At 39.3% G+C, this 21,911-nt stretch overlaps 1 protein-coding gene across 1 annotated transcript in view; it reads right to left on the bottom strand.

The window, feature by feature from the left end:
* Nucleotides 1-4,016: 4,016 nt before the first annotated feature.
* Rdh10 (retinol dehydrogenase 10) overlaps nucleotides 4,017-21,911 on the bottom strand; it is a 28,109-nt gene continuing 10,214 nt past the window's right edge. The window contains exons 3-6 of the mRNA XM_020159701.2: nucleotides 9,210-9,308; nucleotides 7,954-8,099; nucleotides 6,213-6,344; nucleotides 4,017-6,108 (exon numbers count right to left, since the gene is read on the bottom strand). Of these exons, the coding sequence (XP_020015290.1) occupies nucleotides 5,985-6,108; nucleotides 6,213-6,344; nucleotides 7,954-8,099; nucleotides 9,210-9,308 (501 nt within the window). The 3' untranslated portion in view covers nucleotides 4,017-5,984. The remainder of the gene's footprint in view (nucleotides 6,109-6,212; nucleotides 6,345-7,953; nucleotides 8,100-9,209; nucleotides 9,309-21,911) is intronic.

Below are 21,911 nucleotides of genomic sequence, written 5' to 3'. Positions count from 1 at the left end.
GTGGGACACTCAGCTGGTATCAGAGATTTGAGAAGTGTTGTTGGAAATACAAAAGAGAAGTGGAAACAGGGACTGCGGTGTGGTTACTATCGTTGTCCCTCCCCATGACTGTTGGGATGGATCATGAGAAACTGTCTTTTTGTAGATCAAACAGTTTAGAATAAAGGCATTTTTAAAAATGATTTGGCCTAATGCCGTCTTATGGTGTGGAAGGCACAGTTGGAGTGCTTTCTGTGAATCCTTTCCTATTCCTCAAAATTCTCTTGATATAGGTCCTTGTTGCCATGTCTAGTTTGTACGTGAGGACTGCACCATGTGAAGGCTGAGACAAAGGCCCCGTATGTACAGCCAGAAGGGCAGAGCTGGAGTTGGGCTCCAGCTGTCTGATAGCAGGTTCTGTGTATATTAGTTTGCTAGGGATGCAGTAACAAAGTATCACAAAGTGGGTGGCGTAAAAGAAGAGAAATCTATTCTTTCACAGGCCTAGAGACTGGAAATGTGAAAATGAGGTGTCAGCAGGTCGGCTTCTTTCTGGAAGCTGGGATCTGTTCCATACTTCTCCCCTAGCTTCTGGTACCTTGGTGTTCCTTGGCTTGTAGCTGTGTCACTCTAATCTCTGCCTTGATTGTTATGTGGAGTCTTCTCCTGTGTGCTTCTGTGTCTCTTCCTATAAGAGCACCAGCGATTGGATTTAGGGCCCACTCTGCTCCAATATGATCTCATCACGATTACATCTGCAAAGACCCTATTTCCAAACAAGAACACGTTTCTAGGCCTGGGGGTTTGGGATATATCTTTTGGGAGGACATGATTCAGTGCACGAGGCTCAGCTAGCTCTTCAACAGGAACTCTACAAAATGCTGTACGGTTGACATCCATACGTGTGTCTGTGTCTGAGCCAGGACCCCACCTGCCCATTAGCCACCTGGACCACTCAGGCCCTGGATGAGCTGGCTGGAGGGAGACAGTGCACATGCGGGCAGAAGGCTGGGATGGAGGAGCCAGGCTCCGGCAACTCCATAGGGGGAGGCAAGACCTGCCAAGTGGAGGCCAGGTGGACCACCCAGGATGTGGGCAAGGCTGGGGGGCATTTTCATGGCTGCTATGCGCACACATCACTCCCAGCAGCATGGTTTCAATCACCTTGACAGGAAAGCCTCAGTTGGAATCTGGGCTGAAGATGCTTTGTTTTTCTTGCCAATCAAGTCTCTTGCTTCTGGCTAGGGGTAAGAAAGGTTTCAATAGTCACAGCTAGAAAGTTTGTCAGGAGTTCCTGGAAGATGTGTAAGTTCTCTATGGAAATAGAGTGAGTTAAATGAAAAATAATTACTCAGCAGGATTCTCAGGACTGTCTGATTCTATGTCCTCAAAGCTTCAGGTCATAAAATGTGTAAATGCTTTAAGATAGCTATTGTGATACAGGGACGGTAAGCCTGAGAAGAGTCCTAAGAGGTAATAGCTAAAATGTGGTTACACACTGCTCTACCGTGATATTTACAGGTTGGTACGGGATCCATCTTGACCTAGGCTTTACCTTGACCCGTTCTTGGCCCAACTGAGTTCAGTGCTTCAGGGACCAGATAGGAACCGTCTCTTCGAGCAGACTGATAGAAGCTTGTCCTGGCTCATGTTTTTGGCACATAAAAAGCTCATTTGAACTAACATGTTTCCATTTGGTGATACTTGAAATGTATTTTGCTTTCCCCCAGGGTTCTCATGAAACATTGCCTTCGCATTTAAGCAATTCATGCTTCTGAGGCCAAGCAAACAAAATTGCCAAAGAACAACAGTTTCCAGGTTTCACTTAGGAAGAAATTTCTTTTGGTCCTTTTAACAATGGATTTAGTTACTAGAAACCCGAGTGCAAGGTTAAAGACTCCATGTGCTATCTGTTAGCACTGCCCTTCACCTTTTGGGCCTGTGCCCTAGGGTTGGCCACACAGACTCTTTATCTTGGGCCAGACTGAGGTTTCTGAAGTGTGACTCAGCCTGGGGATTAGGGCCAGGCAGAAGAGATCTTTGTTTCTAGTCTGGTTTTTCCCCAGGAGGAGGAAGTTCCCCCTCCTGACTCTACTCTGTCACCATTTATGACTTCTGCTGGGGCTCATTTATGAGCCCAAGTTGGGTCCCTGGATCTCTTCTCAACTCCATGCCACACCCCCTCCCGGGGTTTGCTTACTTCACAGCTTCTATGCAGTGACTCCAGCATTGTAGCACCAACCTCCTTCCTGAGGACAGAGTTCCATGTCCAGTTGTTTGCCAGTTACATGGTCCTGCAACATTTCTAATCGGCATCTCTAAATTGGACTGTTGGTGGATTCCATTTTTCTCACCTTGGCCCCTCTTGAGTAATTAAATCTGTGCAGTCAGCCGATCGCCCTGAGTTCTCCCTCCGTTCTTTCTGCTCCTCACCTTGCAGGCCCTCATAACTGATCAGCTGGACTACTGCAGTATCTACTCTCCTTCTAGTCTCCCTGCTTCCTGAGTCTTGAAATTCTTTACTGCAGCTTCATGGATCCCATGAACACACAACTCTGAACATATTGCTTTCTTGCTAAAAGGTTTTACAGGGCTTCCCACTTCTGTAACAAATGAAGGACCCATTCCTCATCCTGAAATGAAAGCTGTTTTCAAGATGGGCCTCTTTAGGAAAAGGATGTCATTCTCTTTCCATATGCTATGTTTTAGCCACCAGGAGTACATACTCCTTTTTTGACCTCTGGGCCTCTTCTGAGAATCTGTTCCCTGGAATGTCCAAATTCCCATTCCTACCTCCACTGGTTGCATCCCCAATCTCCAGGCTTATCTCATCTGCTACATCTCCCCTCCCCCCTTGCTGAGACCTTGACACACTGAGGCTTCAGTTATCACATGTGTTTATCAAAGATATACATATTTTTTATTTCAATTAACTGTGAGCTGTTTGAGACTCTGGTGAATGAAGCCTGGTATATCTGCTAACCTGTGGATGAATACAATACTCTATGTTCCCCAGCCCTGAGTTCTAGCCACTTCTGGCCCACGACAGCCTCGCTTTCCCTACTCCTCATTTTAATCAGACACAAGCAATAAATTTGGCATGGAAAGAACTACTGCCTTCCCCAGCTCCCACTGATTTTATATTTTGTTGGAGGCAAAAGCAAATTTCCAGGTCAACATCAATTTAGAATTTTTTCTGCCAGTTGGAAAAGAAAAACTTTAAAAAAGACATTTAACTTGGTGGTTTTTTTTTTAAACTTGGGAAAAATTTGAAAGCTATTGCCTTTCAAGGAAACAGGATACTTAAAACATACTCACAGACACATACACACACACACACAAAACTAGCCTGGCTTTATGTAGTTCAATCCTGTCAAACTAATCTAATCTTTTCTGACAGAGCAGCAGACTTGGTAGGCCAAGGAGGAAAACAATAGTTGGAACTTACCTTTGCTGGCTGTGAAACTTTTGATTTCTGGGTCCCCCTCAATATGATTATCATTAAACAGGATGAAAGGTCAGAGAGAGGGACAGGTCAGTGCTGGAGGGTGGGGGAGGGGAATAGAAGTAGTGATTCCCTGGGGGTCAGCCTAAAGCCCAGGATCCCTGAGCACTCCAGTGAATGGGTCAGATGACAGAGAAGAGAACAAATTTAAAGTCAGCATTAATGTCAAGGTGTATGTTCAGGGGAGTCAGTACAGGTAACAACCAGCCAGAGACAACCCTGCAATTACATAAGTGATCAACACAAGTATGTGGGCTCAACTAGAAGAGAGTTCATGTTTAGGAATAAAACAACAGTACAGACACATGCATGTCCACAAATCAGCTTAGTATTATGCTAACAATATGAAACCGAGATGAAAAAAATGCAACATGTAGGAAGATTCTTGCAGTTCTAAATTTGGATGAACTTTATCCCTTTCCAAACTCCACAGCTTAAGATGCTAAAGAGAATTTGCACAACATTGAAGGCAGAGCCCCAGAAGATATTAAACTGGGCTTGGACATGGGAACGACAGACTTATACAAAAAACTTAAATGAAATTAGGTTTATTGAACTTGGAGATGGACAATTTTATAAGGGCAATAACAAACAAAAATAGTAATAGTAAGTTTAGATTCCAACACATGAGAATAAAATCAATGTAAAGAAGACTTTCCTTAGTTTTAAGGTTGATAAATGGGCCGTTAAATTCAAACAGATTTTCGTAGGGTGGTTTGTATGTGCTCCAGGCTAGCTGGGAAGCACACCAGGAAAACCTGAGAACTGCTGTCTACACGTCACATTGTTATGAAACTACTTCAAAGTACTTATTTAAATCCATAATTGAAAATTAAGGGGCAGCCAGTCCCTCCATTGTTATGATGCCTTCAAGGTGCAGTTATCGTTTATGAAGAGAAATCCAGACAATGAAGCTCTTCCTCAAGACCAGTGTTGGGAACATTAGCAGCAAACCAAGACCTTTCCCAAATGTGGATTCAGTGCAGCTCTGATCTGTGGTGCAGCCAAGCTAACACAGGTAATGAGCTGTGTCTTTGTTTTCCTACCTGCTATATAAGCAATTCCTTGCCAAAGTATCTGGTTTTAGGTAGATGGTAACATTGGAAAATTGAGTGTATGGTGCCCCGCCCTGATTGTGATATGTTCCCAAATGCTACCCCATTCAAATATTTTTAACTAAAGCAGGATATGACATGGAAAGAACACAATGATTTTCCTTCCAAGTTGCTGATAACTAAAAATCACACAGCCAGTGTTATGTAAGTTAATTCTTTAAATTTAATCAGCCCTTTATAAAACTTCCCAATTAGTAAAAGTTGGCTTGTTTTAATAGCCTTAAACATTGGTCACTATTTAAACAAGACATTCTAAAAAAAAAAAAAAAAAAAAAAGCAATCACATAATAGTTCATAGTAATTTACAAGTGGATGGTATACATTTAGATACAGAGGTAGAAGTTCACTTTTACGTTTCACTAATACACATATACCAAATTCAAGGCACAAAATAGTTTGTTTTACAAAAAAATACTGTAAAAATGTCATTTGCTGTTCTATAATGTGAATAAACCTTCCAAAGTAATCTTTATACCCTTCCTTACATACTTCATAAGATTTTTTCCCCTCACTAATCATAGTTGGCACAAAAATGGAGACTTCTTAATGAAGCTCCCACTTTTAGAAACTGTTTCTTTGCAGAGCTGCTATGTACTCTAGATAGGAGTCCACCCCAAAACATGAACGATAGCAACTCCTGAGGAAAGGGCACTTTCTATATGTATATGCAGCAAAATTCATAGGTAGAAAATGTATGATCTTTTTGGATAGTTAGGCCTCCAGACACTTAATGAAGTATTTCAGAGATTAAATGTAAAAGTCAGCAATACTTCAGTCATTACACGTTTAAGAAAGAGACCTTGTCACCTTCATTGTAATGCTCAGACCTTATTCACTTCAAACTGATAGAGATCTCAAAATTCCTTTTTAAAAGAGCTGAACATACAAATCCCATGAAAAAGCCACACTTTGCAAAAGGCTTTACAAAACTGGAACTTAGAAAACATGACAAAATATAGCACTATCAGTCCTTGAAGTTGCAAGGATGTCAGTTGGCTAGAATTTAATGACAAGAATGAATAAACTCTATGGGAATTTAGAAAAATCATACACATGAAACACACTGTAGTTATCACTTCTAGACTTTCTTTTCATTAAAAAAATAATGATAGTCCAAAGATGTCATACAGTGCTTGTCTAAAGACTGGACTGGTTCTAGGGTCCTGTCTAAAAGGACCCTGTTGGCAATAACCTAAGCTCATTTTTACTGATCACATTTTCCATGTACTCTAGTCAGTTAATTACACTTTATTTTTTTAAAAAGTTGATTAAAAAAAAAATCAACATGGGGTTAGAATTCAGAGACTGTCATAATGCTGATGTGCACTGAACTGAACCATCTTGATCATCTTCTGATAGAAATGATATTCCATACAAAAAGATTCTTAGATTCCATTTTTTGCTTCATTATTGTTTGAGGCTTGTTTTCTTTGAGCAATAAAGGGGTACATACACTTGTCTGCTCCTAGGAACCGATACATGCACACAACTGCTTCGAATGGAAGGATGCTGAAAAGGAAAGTCACAATTAGCAAATCCCAAATCTTGTGTTCACAAAGATCTCAGGGCAGGCAGGGAAGGAACCAATCAATGAGGGTGCCCCTTGCAGTTACCTCTTCATGAATGTCACGATGTACATGAGGCGGGGGGTGCAGACCATGGGCTGGTCAGTGAGGATGGCCTTCATGGCCTGCTTCACACAGTAGTCAGGCTTCAGTGGGGGCAAAAATGGCTCAATTTCTTTTCTGAAAGATATATGTTCCAAGTGAAATTAAGAAATTAATGCATAAGGAAGACTGAAAATACATATCAAAATATTAGCTATGATGTCATCTAAGTGATAAGATTTGGGGTACATTTTGTTTTCTTTATGGCACTTTTCCCAAATTTCTTACTGTGCATACACTTTATTTGCACAATCTGGAAAACAAGGAGAAAATAAGCAAAATTGGCCTGCTTTTCTGTAAAGTGAAAAAAATCATGTTTTTATGATGCCTTAAGATATATTTCAAACTATTTTTCTATTTTTTTCCATTGAATAAACCCCAATAAGAGGTGAACCTTAGAGTATTGGGTGTAGTTAGGAGGATGTTAGTAAACACTGGCATAACCTGGTCTAGTGAAGTAATAGGTGCATACTTTTTAGGATGCCTCATTAGGGAGACTTAGGTGTATTCTCAGGAGCCTCTGAAGGTCACACAGACTTCCTGCCTTCAGTTTAATTCATTAAGTTCCATGTTAAATACACAAAAAGTCAACTTATTCCTTTACTCTTCATTGCCCCACCATAGCTTTGGGTGCTGGCACCTGTCACCACGCTCAATAGGAAGCAGAGTTCCTCAGGACCCTCAGCAACTGGCTCTACTCACATAAGGACAAGCCAAGCTAGATGAACAGCCACAGGGACACATGTAGGGCACAAGCACACACATAAAGAGGCAGAGCTACAGTTCATTTCTCGCTGTCTTTGGTGCTGGAGATGGAACCCAGGGCCTGGTATATACTAAGCATGTACTCCACCACTGAGCTACATCCCCAGGCCTTAGAATTCATTTCTCAGACCAGACTTGGCACCAGCCCGAGATTGGGATGACTCAAATCCCACTTCACTATTTGCCTGGTACAGTGTGTATAAAGAATGGCCCATAACCAATTAAGAATGGGTTGGGTTATCTTCCCTTTGCCTTGCAAATGCACCAAGTAAAGATCTCAAAGTCAGCATGTCTTCATAAGTATCCTCTTCATGATTCATGGTTGTGTTTATTTTGTGGAGCTCAAGTCAGATGTAACTTGACATTTGTATTCCCATATGCCTCTTTTCTAAGGGTGTGAGTATTCCATTTTATTTTTAGTAAATCTAAATGATTCTTCTCATTCTGTCAGGATGAATCTAGCTAAATACACTTGCTGCAAAAAGTTTCCAAATCTGGAGAGTGATATTCAAAGTCCTTTTAGAAGAAAGACATGTTACTCCTCTGTGACAATGATATTGTTTGTTTTACGTCCAAACTAAAGGCACCTCAACCATTGTTCTCCTGGAGCACTTATTCACCAACATGAGAGAAACAAAATAACTTAAGGACCCAGCTTCTAAGAAAAATCCTGTGTATTATATTTTCTCCTTGAAGGTGTAAAGAAGCCAATTCCTATTTGATGTGTCTAAATTAATTTCTGTAAGTTAATATCAGTATGGTACCAGTCCCTTGCTTATCAATCTTATACACTAATTTTATAAATCTTGACCAAAGAAAACTACAGGTTAATTGTCAAATGACATTTAAAATGCAGATCCAATTCTATACATTCTCTCAATGTTATTTTGTTTTAACAGTAATAAGATATGTTCCCACTGACCTGATTCGGCAGCCTCTGAACATGCCAGTGTCTACAAGGTAAGGACAAACCAAGGTAGTTTTAATTCCATCCTTTTCCGCAGCCTTTAGCTCATGGCTCAGGGATTCGTGAAAACCCACAACTCCAAATTTACTGGCACAGTAATCCTGAGTTGAAGGGGAGAGAAAACAGAAATGCTAAGTATATGTACAAATCTACAACCAACATAAAGCTTCCCTGGTCGAACTGCTAGTTTGATATTTGTTATAAAAGGCTGCAGGTAACCAAGCAAAGAAAAGGAAGCCATTTTAAAAAGACATATCTGCTGTGGTTCAGTGCAGAAATAATATTTTCAAGGCAACAGCAGAAACAGATGAACGCTTTTTGCCTCATCAAGTTAAGTATCATATTACTTTGGGGAAGTTACCACAAAGGAGTCCATGAAAGCTAACAGGCTGAAGCTAGAAACGCAGAGAGGTTCACTTTGAAGTGTCTGGAAAATTTACAAATGGTCTCTTGTTCAGTGAAGGAGACTGAAAAACCTGTTTGTTTAAATTAATACAAGAAGAACAAAGGCAAGTCTAGCTCAGGTTATAAGTTATGATGCTCTTTCACTTTAGGGTGAGGTTAAAATGAAGATAATAATCATATCTTGTAAACTTAAACTGGAACTTAAACTAAGGGCACACAATCCATGATATAAAGTTCTTGTCCATGACCCAATTTTAAATTTTGGAATGGAAAGATAAACCTTTTGAATGCACAAATTTATTCTGTATCCCTTTGCATAGATACGCATGGAGTTATGTTTTCAATTTTATAGGTATCCATGGGACAAATGGCACAGAACAATATATGTATGCACACACTTCTTAATTTTAACATGGTTAAGAGCAGGGTTTGATGAAGCCCAGTTCTACAAAATTACAATGCAGGCACCTGATACCAGCCATCAGCATCTGATGAATAATAAAGGGTAGCTCACTTTTGGCAAGTTAACCAAAACAGAATGTGAACTTTTGGCCTCATTTATCTGTTCCTCATGGCACTGCCATGTCCCTCCATGGTTCCATTCTTGATGCTGTGCCTCCCACTATTACCAAGTGAAGCTGTTAATGAAAATGGGCCATGTTGTGGACTGGTCAATTTACTTCTCTTGCTGCTGCTACCTTGTTAAATTAGTATCGTTATTTTATGGCAGAAGATGGCGAACGTGTGCAGCAGGTAGGTACTCTTAAGTTGTATCCATCGCAAGATAAACTGAGTGAATGACAAACCTCAACTCCAGCAGTACTGAACAATCCCAAGGAACTTGCAACTGTCACAATGTGTCCGTGATTAATCTCCAGCATCGTAGGAAGAAAGGCCTTAGTGGTCTGAAAGAAAAGCGAGATTCAAGTTTTAGAAGTGACATTACATATTTCCTCTAAAACCCAAGATCACAGAACAAACTTTGGGGCATACAATGTTACACTTCCTAATTCATTTAAAAATATTTTACATTCATCAAAAAGAGAAACTCCTTTAAGTGTCTGGTTAACTTAGCACCATATCATTTAGCATGGCAGGCCTATTATAAACCATGACCAACAAGACTGCTTTTGGGGATGATGTCCAGAGATGAAAAGAAAGCCATTAGTAGAAAGCTCTTTATCGCCTTTCAAGTGGTAGTTATCTAATCTAAACTACTCCCAGGTCAGAGATCTTTCTATGCTCCTAACACTTTGGCATGGCCATCTCTAGCTTACCTACTAGCAGGTGCCTTGTATTAACGTTTTCCTTATGGCTATGTGTAAATGGTGACAAACCCATGAATGAAGAGTCATTCTAGCATCATGCTGCAGCATCTAAAGGCTTATTGTCAAAATGTACTAGAGGAGGTGAAATATTTTAGGATGTAAAAATTGGTAAAAGCACAGAACCATTTTAGTGGGGGAGAAAAAGTGTCATGACACTAATGCTACACCGGTAAGAACTTGTAGTATTCTGAAGCATCACACTCCATGGAGAGGGTCCCTGAGAGGACTCTCCATAAAGGCAGAAGACTGACCACTTGGGATACAGACTCTGTGGCAGGTCCATGGAGGTGGCAAAATCAAAGGTGGTACTGATGTCTTACTCACTAAACTCTTTTTTCCCCTCCTGTCTCTTCACTTCAAAAATATAAAGCAGTACTTAAAAAAAGATTCTTCAAATTGCTTAAGATGATCTATTAACTATTCCACCAGACTCCCAACAGTTTTATAACTTGCTTCTTAAAAGAAAGCAGCAAAGAGCAATCTGTCTACTGTTGAGTTATGGTCTTCTGCCAACACAGCTTCCCATGATTTACGAAGTTAAGAAACAAAACACTACACAGCTGACTAAAAGAAGAGTTGCATGTCCTTCTTAGAGGATTTCCTGGCTAAGGTATCACCGAGTTTGTACATGGATTTCTAGTTTGTTATGATAGCTTTCACATGTACAAGATCAAAAGCAGTGATCCCATTAATTCTAAAGTTTTTCCATGCTCCAATCAATGGGACAGTTGCCAGAAGAATCTTTGTAAAGTGTCTCAAGGTTTGCCTCCTGGGTCATCACATAGCACCCCTACTCCCTAACTCAAGCTTATTTTCACCTGTTTGGTTTTTTGTTGTTTTTTTTTTAGTGGGACTAAATTTGAATTCATGGCTTCAAGTTTACAAAGTAGGTACTCTACCAGTTCAGTCAAACCTCCAGTCCATTTTGCTTTGGTTATTTTGGAGGGGGTGGGGGGAAATCTCTAGAACTATTTGCCTGGGCTGGCCTAGAACCTTGATCTTCTACTCTCAGCCTCCCAAGTAGCTTGACCACCAGTTCCTGCCTTCACCTGTGCATTTTTATCCATGAACTCTCCTTTGATAATCTACTCCCATTCTGGTCCTGTATAAGCCAAAGGGTGATAGTAATTATGCATTTATATGGTTTTTATGCTTTTCAAGTACTTTATATTAATTCTATCAATGGAGTCTCCCAATAATTCTTTTTCTTTTTCTTTTTTTCCAGTGGTATGAGAGTTTGAACTCAGGGCTTTGCGCTTGTTAGGCAGGCACTCTTACCACCTGAGCCACTCTGTCAGCCCTTTTGTGTGGTGTTTTTTTTTTTTTTTCTGAGATAGGGTTTTGAGAACTATTTTCCCAGGGCTGGCTCCAAATCGCAATTCTGATCTCTGCCTCCTGGGTTTACAGGATTTCTTTTCATTTCTTTCTTTCTTTCTTTCTTTTTTTTAACACTGTTAGAGATTGGACCCAGAGCCTTGTGCACTAAGTACATACTCTGCCACTGAACTACAAGCCCAGGCTGCAGTACTCAAACTTACTCTAGACTAGCTTGACTTTGTTTTTACTTCTTTAAGACATACAGTCAGTTCCACTCACCTTCACATATAATTATGTGTTTTATGGTGTTTTGATTTTGATTGTTTTAAACTTATTTGTCTGGATGTCCCAGACTAAGCTGGAAGACATGAGTCAGTCTTCCAAATGTTAAGATAGAACCACACACTGTGACGGGTGCTGTGGAGGAGAGCAAGGGAGCACACCTCTCATGACTGCATGGCCCAGCACACTGCTGCTGTCAAAGACACAAAGGTTTCAGCTCAACTGTGTTTCTTGGTAGTGATAAATAATAATAGGGCAATGATAACAGTAATTAGTATTTTGGTCTACCTGATTCCCAAAAAAGTCAAGAACTGGTTCTTCAGGTCATTAAAGTTCAACTTTAGACCCCATAACTTACATATGGCCATTATATCACAGAATTGAAATAAAGTGATATCACAAAGAAACTTATGTATTCCAACCTAAACTAGAAAACATATCTTCCACCCCCCCCACCCGTGGCAGAACTGGGACTTGAACTCAGGGCCTTATACTTTCTAGACAGGACTCTACCACTTGAGCCACTTTGCCAGTGAAAACATATCCTTAAATAAAGTCTGTAAGTCTTTTTTTAAGTATCTGGTTTAGAGCAATTGTTCTCAGATTAGCTAAAAAGTGTAAAATTTATTCTCAATGCTACCAGAGATCATTTCTAAGGACAAATACTACAGTGGGGTTATGTCTCAATAAGCCTTTCATAAATTTAAAATCTCATAAGTGCATTTAATACACCAAGCCTACCAAATACCATGGCTTAGCCTGGCCTACCTTAAACACACTCAGAGCACTTGCATTAGCCTATAGTTGTAATCAAGACAGGATCACACCACATTCCATCACTAACCTGGTAAAAGATCAAAATTCAAAGTACAGTTTCTACTGAATGTACTAGCATTTTTGAACCATCACACAAAGCAAAAAAATCCTAAGTTGAACCACTATAAATTGGGAAGGATCATCTATATTAACAGTCTGACTAATGTTGAAAGACAAAGATGAATTTAATATGCAGAATCCTTTTTATCCTTTTAATTTAAAAATTTCTTTATATAGAATTAAGTATAAGAACTTAATATTAAATCCTAAGAAACCACATACAATCTAAAATGCCAGTAAGAACTTGCTACTTGGCTACCTGACAAGTGTGAATCACTGACCACCTTGCTTACATGGCCAGTGTCCATTCTAACGCCAGCAGCAGCTGGCTGACTGGAAACTCATGGACAACATAGTGGGTCACGGATAATGAATTCCCCATATTCCTGCAAGCTATGGTCCTGCTTGCAGGTGTTACGCAACTAACAGGTGATATTAGTTAATGGAGGACCAACAAGTTCCTGTGTTTTAAGTTTAATTTGTTGTAAGTATCTGAAACTTATCCACTGAACAAGCAATTCTTGGATACCTATTGTACTGTTCTGTCATGATCTGGCCATACAATGATAGGTAAAAAAGGGGTTGGTCTCATTCCTGTCTCTAAGCGGAATTTATACTTACCCGCATTTAATTGGCTTAAATCAGTACATCAAATGTAAACCAGTTCTAGTTTATTTCTCGCATAATCAGGATGCTGTGGGTGCTATTTTTTTTTTAAATGTGATTTGAGTTTTGATTCTGCTCCTGTTTCTACCTTAGCCCCAAAGTTGTTAAACTATAGATTGTATAGTAAAAGGAAAAAAGAAAACATAAAAAGAGAAACAAAAGAATCTAAAGGTGGTTATAGTCTTTCCCAATTGTGTTACAAGTATGTTTCAGAGAAATACTTTTGTAGCCAGTAAAGTGTAACACAGTTGGCTTTTTTTTTAAAATAAGCTTTCTTTTGAGATGGAGTTTTAAAAACATTTTTAAGTAGTAGGGGTCAATGCTCAATGTATGTATGTATTTATTTTTGGCAGTATTGGGGGGTTGATCTTAGGGCCTCTTACTTGCTAGGACGGTGTTCTACCACTTGAGCTACTTTGCCAGCACTTAGTGTTCAATTTAAACACCTGATTTCTTTGCTTTAATCAGGGACAGCTTTGGCCTTTTGAATAAATGAAATCCAATGTGTCTTTGCATTGGAGAAGCTGGTGTATGATCTTTATTTAGAAAGGTGCACCAGCCTATGCTACAATTACTACACTAACTCCTAACAATGTCAGCAAACATGCTGTTGAGGAACCCAGGATATGAAGTAAGTCATCTAGGGCTATATAGTCAGCCTTGGAACCCAGACTTATTGTTTTCCAAAGTTTGAATCAAACACATGGGTCCTATTCTGCTGACCAAAGACAAGCTTGAGAAAAAGAGCATCACATCAGGACCACCTGGGTTTCTTTCAAACCTGTACTGAAGAGTTCTGCCGGAACCTAGCACATGTGATTCTCCCCAAGGCTGTTAATCATTTCCTTGCTGCCTGAATAGATGTGAACAATTATGCTTGTGCATTATTTCCACAAGCAACTCCTGCCTGCAGCCTGGGGTGCATTATTAAATAAACTTTGATCAATGCTAATTCTATTCCTTACATTGCAAGAAAAATGCTATAAGTGAGTGACTAGAAAGCATCACATTTTCAAGAATTTTTCCAAGTAACTTGACTAGTTTTCCTTTGTAATTACTCTTGCCCTCAACAGTCTGGTAGATGACATCTGAGATAGCACAGCATATTCCGTCCTTGACACAGCTTGACAGCACAAAGAAACTTGGCACTTTGCAATGAATTATTAATGTGCACAAATATTGTAGCAGGTATGAGGTGGGGACCAGCAAAAGGTGAAGTGCTAGTTGCCATGACACCAGTCAGTTCAAGCTGAGGTTCTGATCTTTAACTTTGTCTCAAAGAGATGTTAGAAGAACATAAACGGCAAACCTGAACCGCACACCCAAACAGCTTAAGCATAAATTCATGCATGTGCTGCCATGGGGGATCTGAAAGGAGCAACTCAGATAATTCATTGACCACCAGGACTGCTACATTAGATCATCTGTAAGGATGGATTATCTAGATCAGGGGTTTGTGACTAGTGATAGGATCTCTGCAGGCAGTGCACTTAATCAGTCTCCAGAGGTAGCTGGTATCCATGGTGGCTGGCAAAGTTTACTAGATGCTAGACTGAGTCAGAGAATTGCACACCATTACTATGTTCTCTTATTTGAGTATCTAGAAAATGGAGGAGGACATATAGTGCTTCATCAGGTAAAACTGAGTCAATCTTGATCTAGGAGGTCTCTATGCCAGAAACCCATACTTGAATCAAGAGGGTTTACAGCATTTAGAGTTAGAAGGTAATTAAGCTTTTTCTTATTTACACAAAAGAAACTCTTAATTGACTCTGGTTATAAAGTGGGACGGCAGAACTTTGATTACTCGTGACTAATTTTATCACAAGGCTCCAATACCATAATTTGCCAGCAGCTAATGAGAAGCCATGTGATTAAAAAGGGAAAAAAAAAGGAAAAAAGAATGAAAAAAAGGGCATTCAAATGGACACTGACATTCCTAGGAGACACACTGAACAAGTCTAATATCTGCATGGCTCCTCAGGGCTCCTCTTCAAAGAACTGGGCACTCTGAAAGGTAACTGTAAAGGTCACACTTACAATATGAACGAGACCTTCTTGAACAGAAGTGCAAGTGACTGCACATAGATGTGGCATGTCATAGCTTGAGAAATCTTTGAAAGTTAGGTTTACGCCAAATTAACTTCCAACTGTTCCAACCTCTGGGTCACTCTTGGTGCTCTTAATAATAGACTGTGCAGTGCAGAGCCTGCAGCTGCAGTGTCAAGACAAATTAGCCCAACCTTAAACAAAGAGAATGTGAAGAAATGTGGTATCTGGCAAAGTCCGACTTTTGAAATTTTGAGATGGATGACATTTAGAGGTGTAGGTAAAACACCAAGAATGCATTTTTCGTATTTGTAAGCAACCCAGGTTCATAAACAATAAGGGAAAAGCAAAGTAAATTTCTCTCAGTAGGAAAAGGCTCCATGCATTGTTTTTGTGCATTTGCACAGCCACCCTGTGATCAATTTAAGAAAAAGCGTCTTTTAAGCTTTGTTTTAAAAGTATTTGTCTCATGGTTGAATGTCCAAGAGTAGACAATCGTTTCCAAAGAGGATCATAAATTATATTGCACCAGAAAATGGATTAACAGCACCAGCCTATACAGAATATAGTTTTCTGATGTAGGCTTAAGGGTTTTCAGATCTCCAAGAGACAGCATCACATACAACTTGGAAAAAAATAAAAAAAGAATACTATCAAGATTTCACTGAACAAAGAACACCTAAATGGAAATGCCCCTCCAATGGTAAACAAACTCCCCAAAATTTTGTCCCTTATATCTGCATTGCTATCAGAGTAATTTATTTTTATCAGGATCACAAAAAAAATTCTCCTGATTATTTAAAAAGCTAAAATGACATCTGGTGGCATTCTTCTCTGAGACCTCAGTCACTGCTTCTGGAAACTTTTAAAGGTGCTAGAAAAATAGTGAACTGTGCTAAGAAGGTTAATAGGATAAATCATTAATGTTCTCACAGATTAAAAAAGGTGACATACCACCAGCTACCTTATGTAAGGATTATATGGTTAAATACTCTTAATTTTGCAGATTTAAAGGTATGTGCTTAATAAATATAATGGCCAAACTTTAGAGATTTTACTTTGACTGCAGACAGTACTATTTGAAAAAAAGTAATCTTCACTATAAAATTATCTTAATTGAGAGTTAAAGCCTAAACCTGTATTTGTTAGCAATATACTGACTTTAATTATTTTAGTTGAAATTGACAGGAGGAATTCTGATGTTCATGTTGTTACCTTTGCTCCTTTTCCTATGGATATGTTTGCAGAGACAGAAAGGTTTCCTGACCAATTGTGCAACAGCGCCTGCTACTACTCTCTCAGACTTAGCAAAACATGCATTTTAATTTCTATCAGATTGAGGCAAGACATTTTCTTTAGCTATAGAGGGCAGACTATGCTATCAGAGTTAAATTTGTACCAATGCTACATTTACCATCCTTTTAAAAAATTATTATTGTGAGGCTACAGGGATTAGTTTAACATTTGATCAGCATCAGCAGTTAATACTTAACACACATGCACAAGAATACTCCTACAGTTGCCCTGCAACCAAGAAGCTAATAAAAGAGTGAGGCTTTTCAAATGAACACCTAGATGATGACACCATTAGTTATTCAGCAAAAATAAATGCTTCATTAACTTGTCTTCCCACTGTTAAAGGATAGGATGAATCTACCCCAAGGCAGAAACTCAAGCACCAACATCCCTTATATTTTAAGGCCTGCTAAGCAGTAATACCAGAGATGAGGGGACTTAACATTCAGTCTATCTGGAAAGCACACTGGTCTTTGGAATCTAGAAACCCACAAGTCCTGACTGCCAATTCCTTAACCTTCCTTTTGTTGCTTGACTACTCTGAGTCTTGATTTAACTCATTTGTGAAACAGGAAAAAAAAAAAAAAAAAGAGATACCTAAGGTTTTTTAGCTTGAAAATGTTAAGACTTATATCAAAAAATTCTTTAATTCTTTTAATTCATACCACGCATTGAAAATACATGTCTTAACACTGAGGTACCCCTTGCCTAAGACTCTCGTAAATGACTCAATAAGGTATCAACTTCATTAGTGCAGTTGCCAGCATCTGGTGATCAGTAAAAATGTCTACTCATTATATATTTATATGTTGTCATGGCTGTGCCTTTTAACATAGGATGAATTGAATTCATGCCTCTTATCTACTAATGTGTGAAAGCCATCATTTTTCTGTTTTCTTCTCTGTGGCAGTTCAAAGTGTTAAAAGAAACAATGAACACTGTTTTTGAAATGCTGTTTCCCTGATCCTCCCTGACTGGGCCCTAAATGATCAAAAGAGAGTCCTGTGATTTCCCTCAGGCTCAGACCCCTCTCTCTATTTAATAACTCTTCATAGACAATGAAAATGACCCACAAAAATGCAGCCAAATCACCTGCCAGACAGCAGACTGTCATTAATCCCTTTGTTTTGCCCCAAACTCACATCACTTCTCAGAAACTGTAATAAAGACAGATCCTGTAAAGGGCAAAGGCTTCAGTTTTGCTCTAGTGACCAGGACCTACTTCCATGAGGCATAAACACATCCATGCCAAGTTTGCCATGCTCAGGCCATCTGTAGCAGGATATCTTTCCCTGTTGTGACAGCACAGCCCAGAAATGTCCCCATGATCATCAGCTCTTGTAATTCATAAGCCCCTGTAATCCATAAGTGCAAATAGTTCAAATTCTTTCCTGCTTTCTAGTTTGCTTACTGGGAGTCTTTAAAAAAAATTAAATTCTTTATTTAAATGCAGGATAAATATAATCAAGAGGTTACTCCTGAAATTTATTTTATTCTTAAAAATGCACTCATTATATATGAGGAACTATGGTTAGGCAATTCTAAAACATAAAACAACAACAAAAAAAATCTTTATGAATTTCTTTAAAAAACTTTAAGGACTAGAGAAGTCACTTTTTCTATAAATCAGGGGTTCTCAAGTTTTGTTGTACATTAGAATCACCTGGGGAGTTTTACTTAAGAGTGTCCAGGCCATCTTCCAGACTGCCTATACCAGAATCTCCATGGGAGAGATCAGGCATTGCCCAGGTGATGTTTGGGAACCAGTGTTCTAGAACAGTTTCTCAGTCTCAACACTATTACTTTTCTTGCTGGATAATTTTATGTCCTGGGGGCTTGTCGTGGGCATTGCAAGATGTTTAAATCGCACCCCTCTCCTCTCTCTCCGCTGGATGTCAGTAGCAGCTCCCTCACTCTGACAACACACATGTCTCCAGATGTTGCCAATGCCCCAGAGGGCAAAACAACCCTCTTAAGAACAACTCTCTAAAGAACGTGGACGTTAGCAAAGCAAGTTCCATATACTCCCATGACGATGTTCTCTTAAGCTCTAATTCTCATATTGTAAAGACAGTTTTCTAGGTTAGGAATACATTCTGAGCTGGAAAAAAACAAAACAAAATAAACAACACCCCCCACAATTTAAATTTGGGCTCAATACCCCATCACTTTTAGTTTCTTTACATCACTACTTTATCACTAAATAAGAAACATCTTTGAAAGGCAATAATACTGATGAGAAAGCTGGTCAAGGAACAATATTAAAAGATTTTTATTTTTTGGCAGTGCTGGGGATCAAACTCAGGGAGGCAAGCACTCTACTACCAAGCTACATCCCCAGTCCAAGAACAATAGTAAAAAGTAATAGAAGATAGAACTAGTCACACCAATCCTAACTTTAGCTAAAGCACCTCAAATGTTATTACTAAATTATGAGAACTACAAAAGAAAATGTCTTTTTAAGTGTAGCAAGTATATGTGAGACACTATTCCTTCCATCATTCAACAATATAGATGCCCACAATGTGCTAGGCATGGGGTTGGAGCCGAGGCAACACACAGTAACACAGGCAAGGTCTCTGTCCTCTGGAAAATTACTTCCACAAGTCATTTTAGTCCTGGGCAGGTTAAGACAACTCTTCACTGCATGGCTCCAACTTTCTGTCATGTGGCTTATGGCTGCGGACACAGCAACTTGGAGAAGCAGTGAACTAAGGAGCACCTGAACTTTTAGATAGTGGATCTGAATCCAAATTAAAAATATAAACCTAGATCAGGGCCGCAGGGAGTGTGATATGACACTTTCTTAGTCTCCAAGATTGCTAATAGTCTACTTAGTTCTGGAAAAAAAGGGAAGGGATGCATTGAGAAAGGAGAAAGGAAAATAAGTGTAGAACTGTTCCTTTTTCAATGCTGATGTGTACAGAAACTACCCGGGATGAGATCCAGTGAAGAGTCAGACTGAGATCTGGAAGGGGCTGAAAGTCTGCCTTGCAAACATGCCCCCAGGTGGTGCCTCCTTTGCTGCTTTCTGACCTACAATCCAAGAACAAGGTTCTAGAGTGAGCCTGGGGAATCCTTGTACTCCAAATGTCAAATGGCTTCAGATCAATTTCTCCTTGAAATTCAGCAAAACAGGGACACCAATTTCTCCCCACTGTGCTCAATGCCCTCAGCCTCAAGCATCTATTAGGTAAAAAGTCCCCAATGTGTTGTATGGATAAATGACTGTGGGAGTTTGGGGACTGACTGTTATTTATTTGCCTTGGATCCATTTCTAACACTACCAAGCCCCCATCCTCATTACAGCAAGCTCTCAGACCTAAAAGACTTTAAAATCCTTTCTCTTTACCCACAGAAGCTGTGGTAAAGCTGTCACTTTACCACACTGTCAGTGTGGACCCTGTCCACCTCAGCATTTCCCTCTCCCACTTTCCACTTTTACCTTGCACAAGTGAACCACAGCTTTCATGCTTTGGAAGCCTTGAGAAAAACTCCACCTAGCAAGATTAGCTCTTAACAAGTCAGATGCTTGGGTCATAAGCTTGGGCATGTTATCAGATGGCCCAAACTGCACAATTTTTAAAATCCATGATTACAATTTCAAAGGGAAGGCTTATGGAGTAGCTATCTGGAATTCTGATCTCATAAGATGATTATATAACATAATCAAGGTTTTATATTTTCCAGGAGATAAGATAACAAAACAAACTAAACTAAAACCACAGTTAGTGAAAATTTGGTACCAAGTACTTAATAGAACTTTGCCCAAGTGGCCCATGTAGAAGAACCCTTCATTTCCTTCCCTACTTTTTTACATCTAGTTTCTCAGTATTGACATGCAAAGCAGGAAGAGAGGAAAGGAAGTTAGGTGACCAAGGATGTACTAAAAACTACTCTCAAGGATACTGGCCACCAAGAAAAACTACAGAAAAGGCACAAATCTCTGAGTTAGGCTTTGGTAATAAAATTCTAGTGTGGCATTGGTTCTTCAAGTGAGAATTTTACATGCTTGTCTTATTTATAGAGCAAACTTCTGGGGATACTAAACTAGGATTAATCAGTTATTGCTAAACTAACCATGCTAATAAAATCAACATTTGAAGATTAATTCTTACATTATGCCACAGGGCAAAGTCCATGAGTGACTCATAGGAAAATCTGTACAGGGAGCTTTGAACATGCAGCCCAGGTAACTACTTGTACACGTTCTAACTTGGAGCTCTAGGCTGAGGGTCTGGGTCCTACCTGCTTCATTTCCTGCAATGGTCCCTTAGGGAAGTCACATGACCCATCCTGAGATTGTTGCTTATCCATAAAAGTGGAGATAATGTCTCTATTTAATTCAGAGTTACTGTGAGGCTCCAATGAGAGAAGTGTGTTTATGAAAAGGCTTTGTAAATTTAAGTAGTATATAAAAAGTACAGTAAGTGGACACAAGGCTCATTAAGTATATATTTATAGGCTATTTTGGTTGTAAGGGGTATCTATTTTTGGTTGTTTCTTTCTTCAAGTTCCTGTAGTTCCTGGTTCTTACTATGTATAGCTCCCAGTCCTCCTGCCCTCCACACAGCACCAGACTACATATATGGTTAAAACCCAGTATTTGACCCTGAGAATGTGTTGCTTAGCAGTTGCTTCACATGCCTTGCCCCTTTCTTCCAGAACCCTAGATGATGCTGGCAAACCACCAGTAAGACACTTCCTAATGACATCAACCTCTCTAACCCTTTCTTCAGCCCTTCTGTAGTAAGCAGAAAAGAGCTGTTTTAAATAAAACTAAAATGTGAGTTTGGCAAATGTGCAGGATTATTTTAAATAATTGATTACAGGGATTGTACTTTGTTTCTTTCCTGAGATTGTAGAACTATCCCATTTTAAAAATCCTTTACAAATCAGTAGGGGGCAGTATGTTAATTATAATTTGCAGGTGGGAAAATTCAGGCTTTGAATTTTAAGTTTCACTTGTCCTCAAAATACCTATGTGTTTACATAAGTTACACTACAAATATTTTCCCACTTACACTGATTTGAGAAGTGTTATTTTGAGTCCCATTGCTTAGAATAACACTAAGAAACTGAACCTTGTTAACATTCAAAATTCTAGTACTAAGGTATTTGAAGGAAAGGCAAGAAATTCACATTTTATGCAAGCAGCAAATAAGAGAGAAACACTTGCAGTTTCCCTAAAGCAAAGGATAATTGTCACCTTTCACACATCTTTGTGCGATCTTTGAGAATTTCACAGACCATGTAATGTTTTGTTTCCAAATGTGAATTCATTGTAAGTGACTTGTCATTATAAGGGGCTAATTTGACAGCACTCAAGGTTTCACAGTAATTGCCCTTACTTGTTAAATATTCTAGCAGCATTTGCTGCTGTGTTGAAAGTTTTATGATCAGTATGAGAGGATATTCACGTCTTCCCCTGTGGTTCACTTAATTTTAGCTTCAGAGCATGTAGGAAAAATGGGCCATGACAGGTGTGAACTTGAGTTTTAAGAGAATTGACAAATAAAGTAAAGAAGAAAAAGGAATTCACAAATGAGCCATGAGCCACACTGGGAAAGCTCATCAAGTAAAAGATGTTAGCATTCCTGTGGATGAAAAGCCTTCCCCCCTAGAGTGGAGCTGTGTAAGTATGCATCAACCAAAGGATCTGGGTGACTGAAACTGGTTGGCCAGGTATGTCAA

Source organism: Castor canadensis, chromosome 3 (assembly GCF_047511655.1).
Source record: "Castor canadensis chromosome 3, mCasCan1.hap1v2, whole genome shotgun sequence".
Taxonomy (NCBI): domain Eukaryota; kingdom Metazoa; phylum Chordata; class Mammalia; order Rodentia; family Castoridae; genus Castor; species Castor canadensis.
This window is presented reverse-complemented; position numbering and strand designations above follow the sequence as displayed.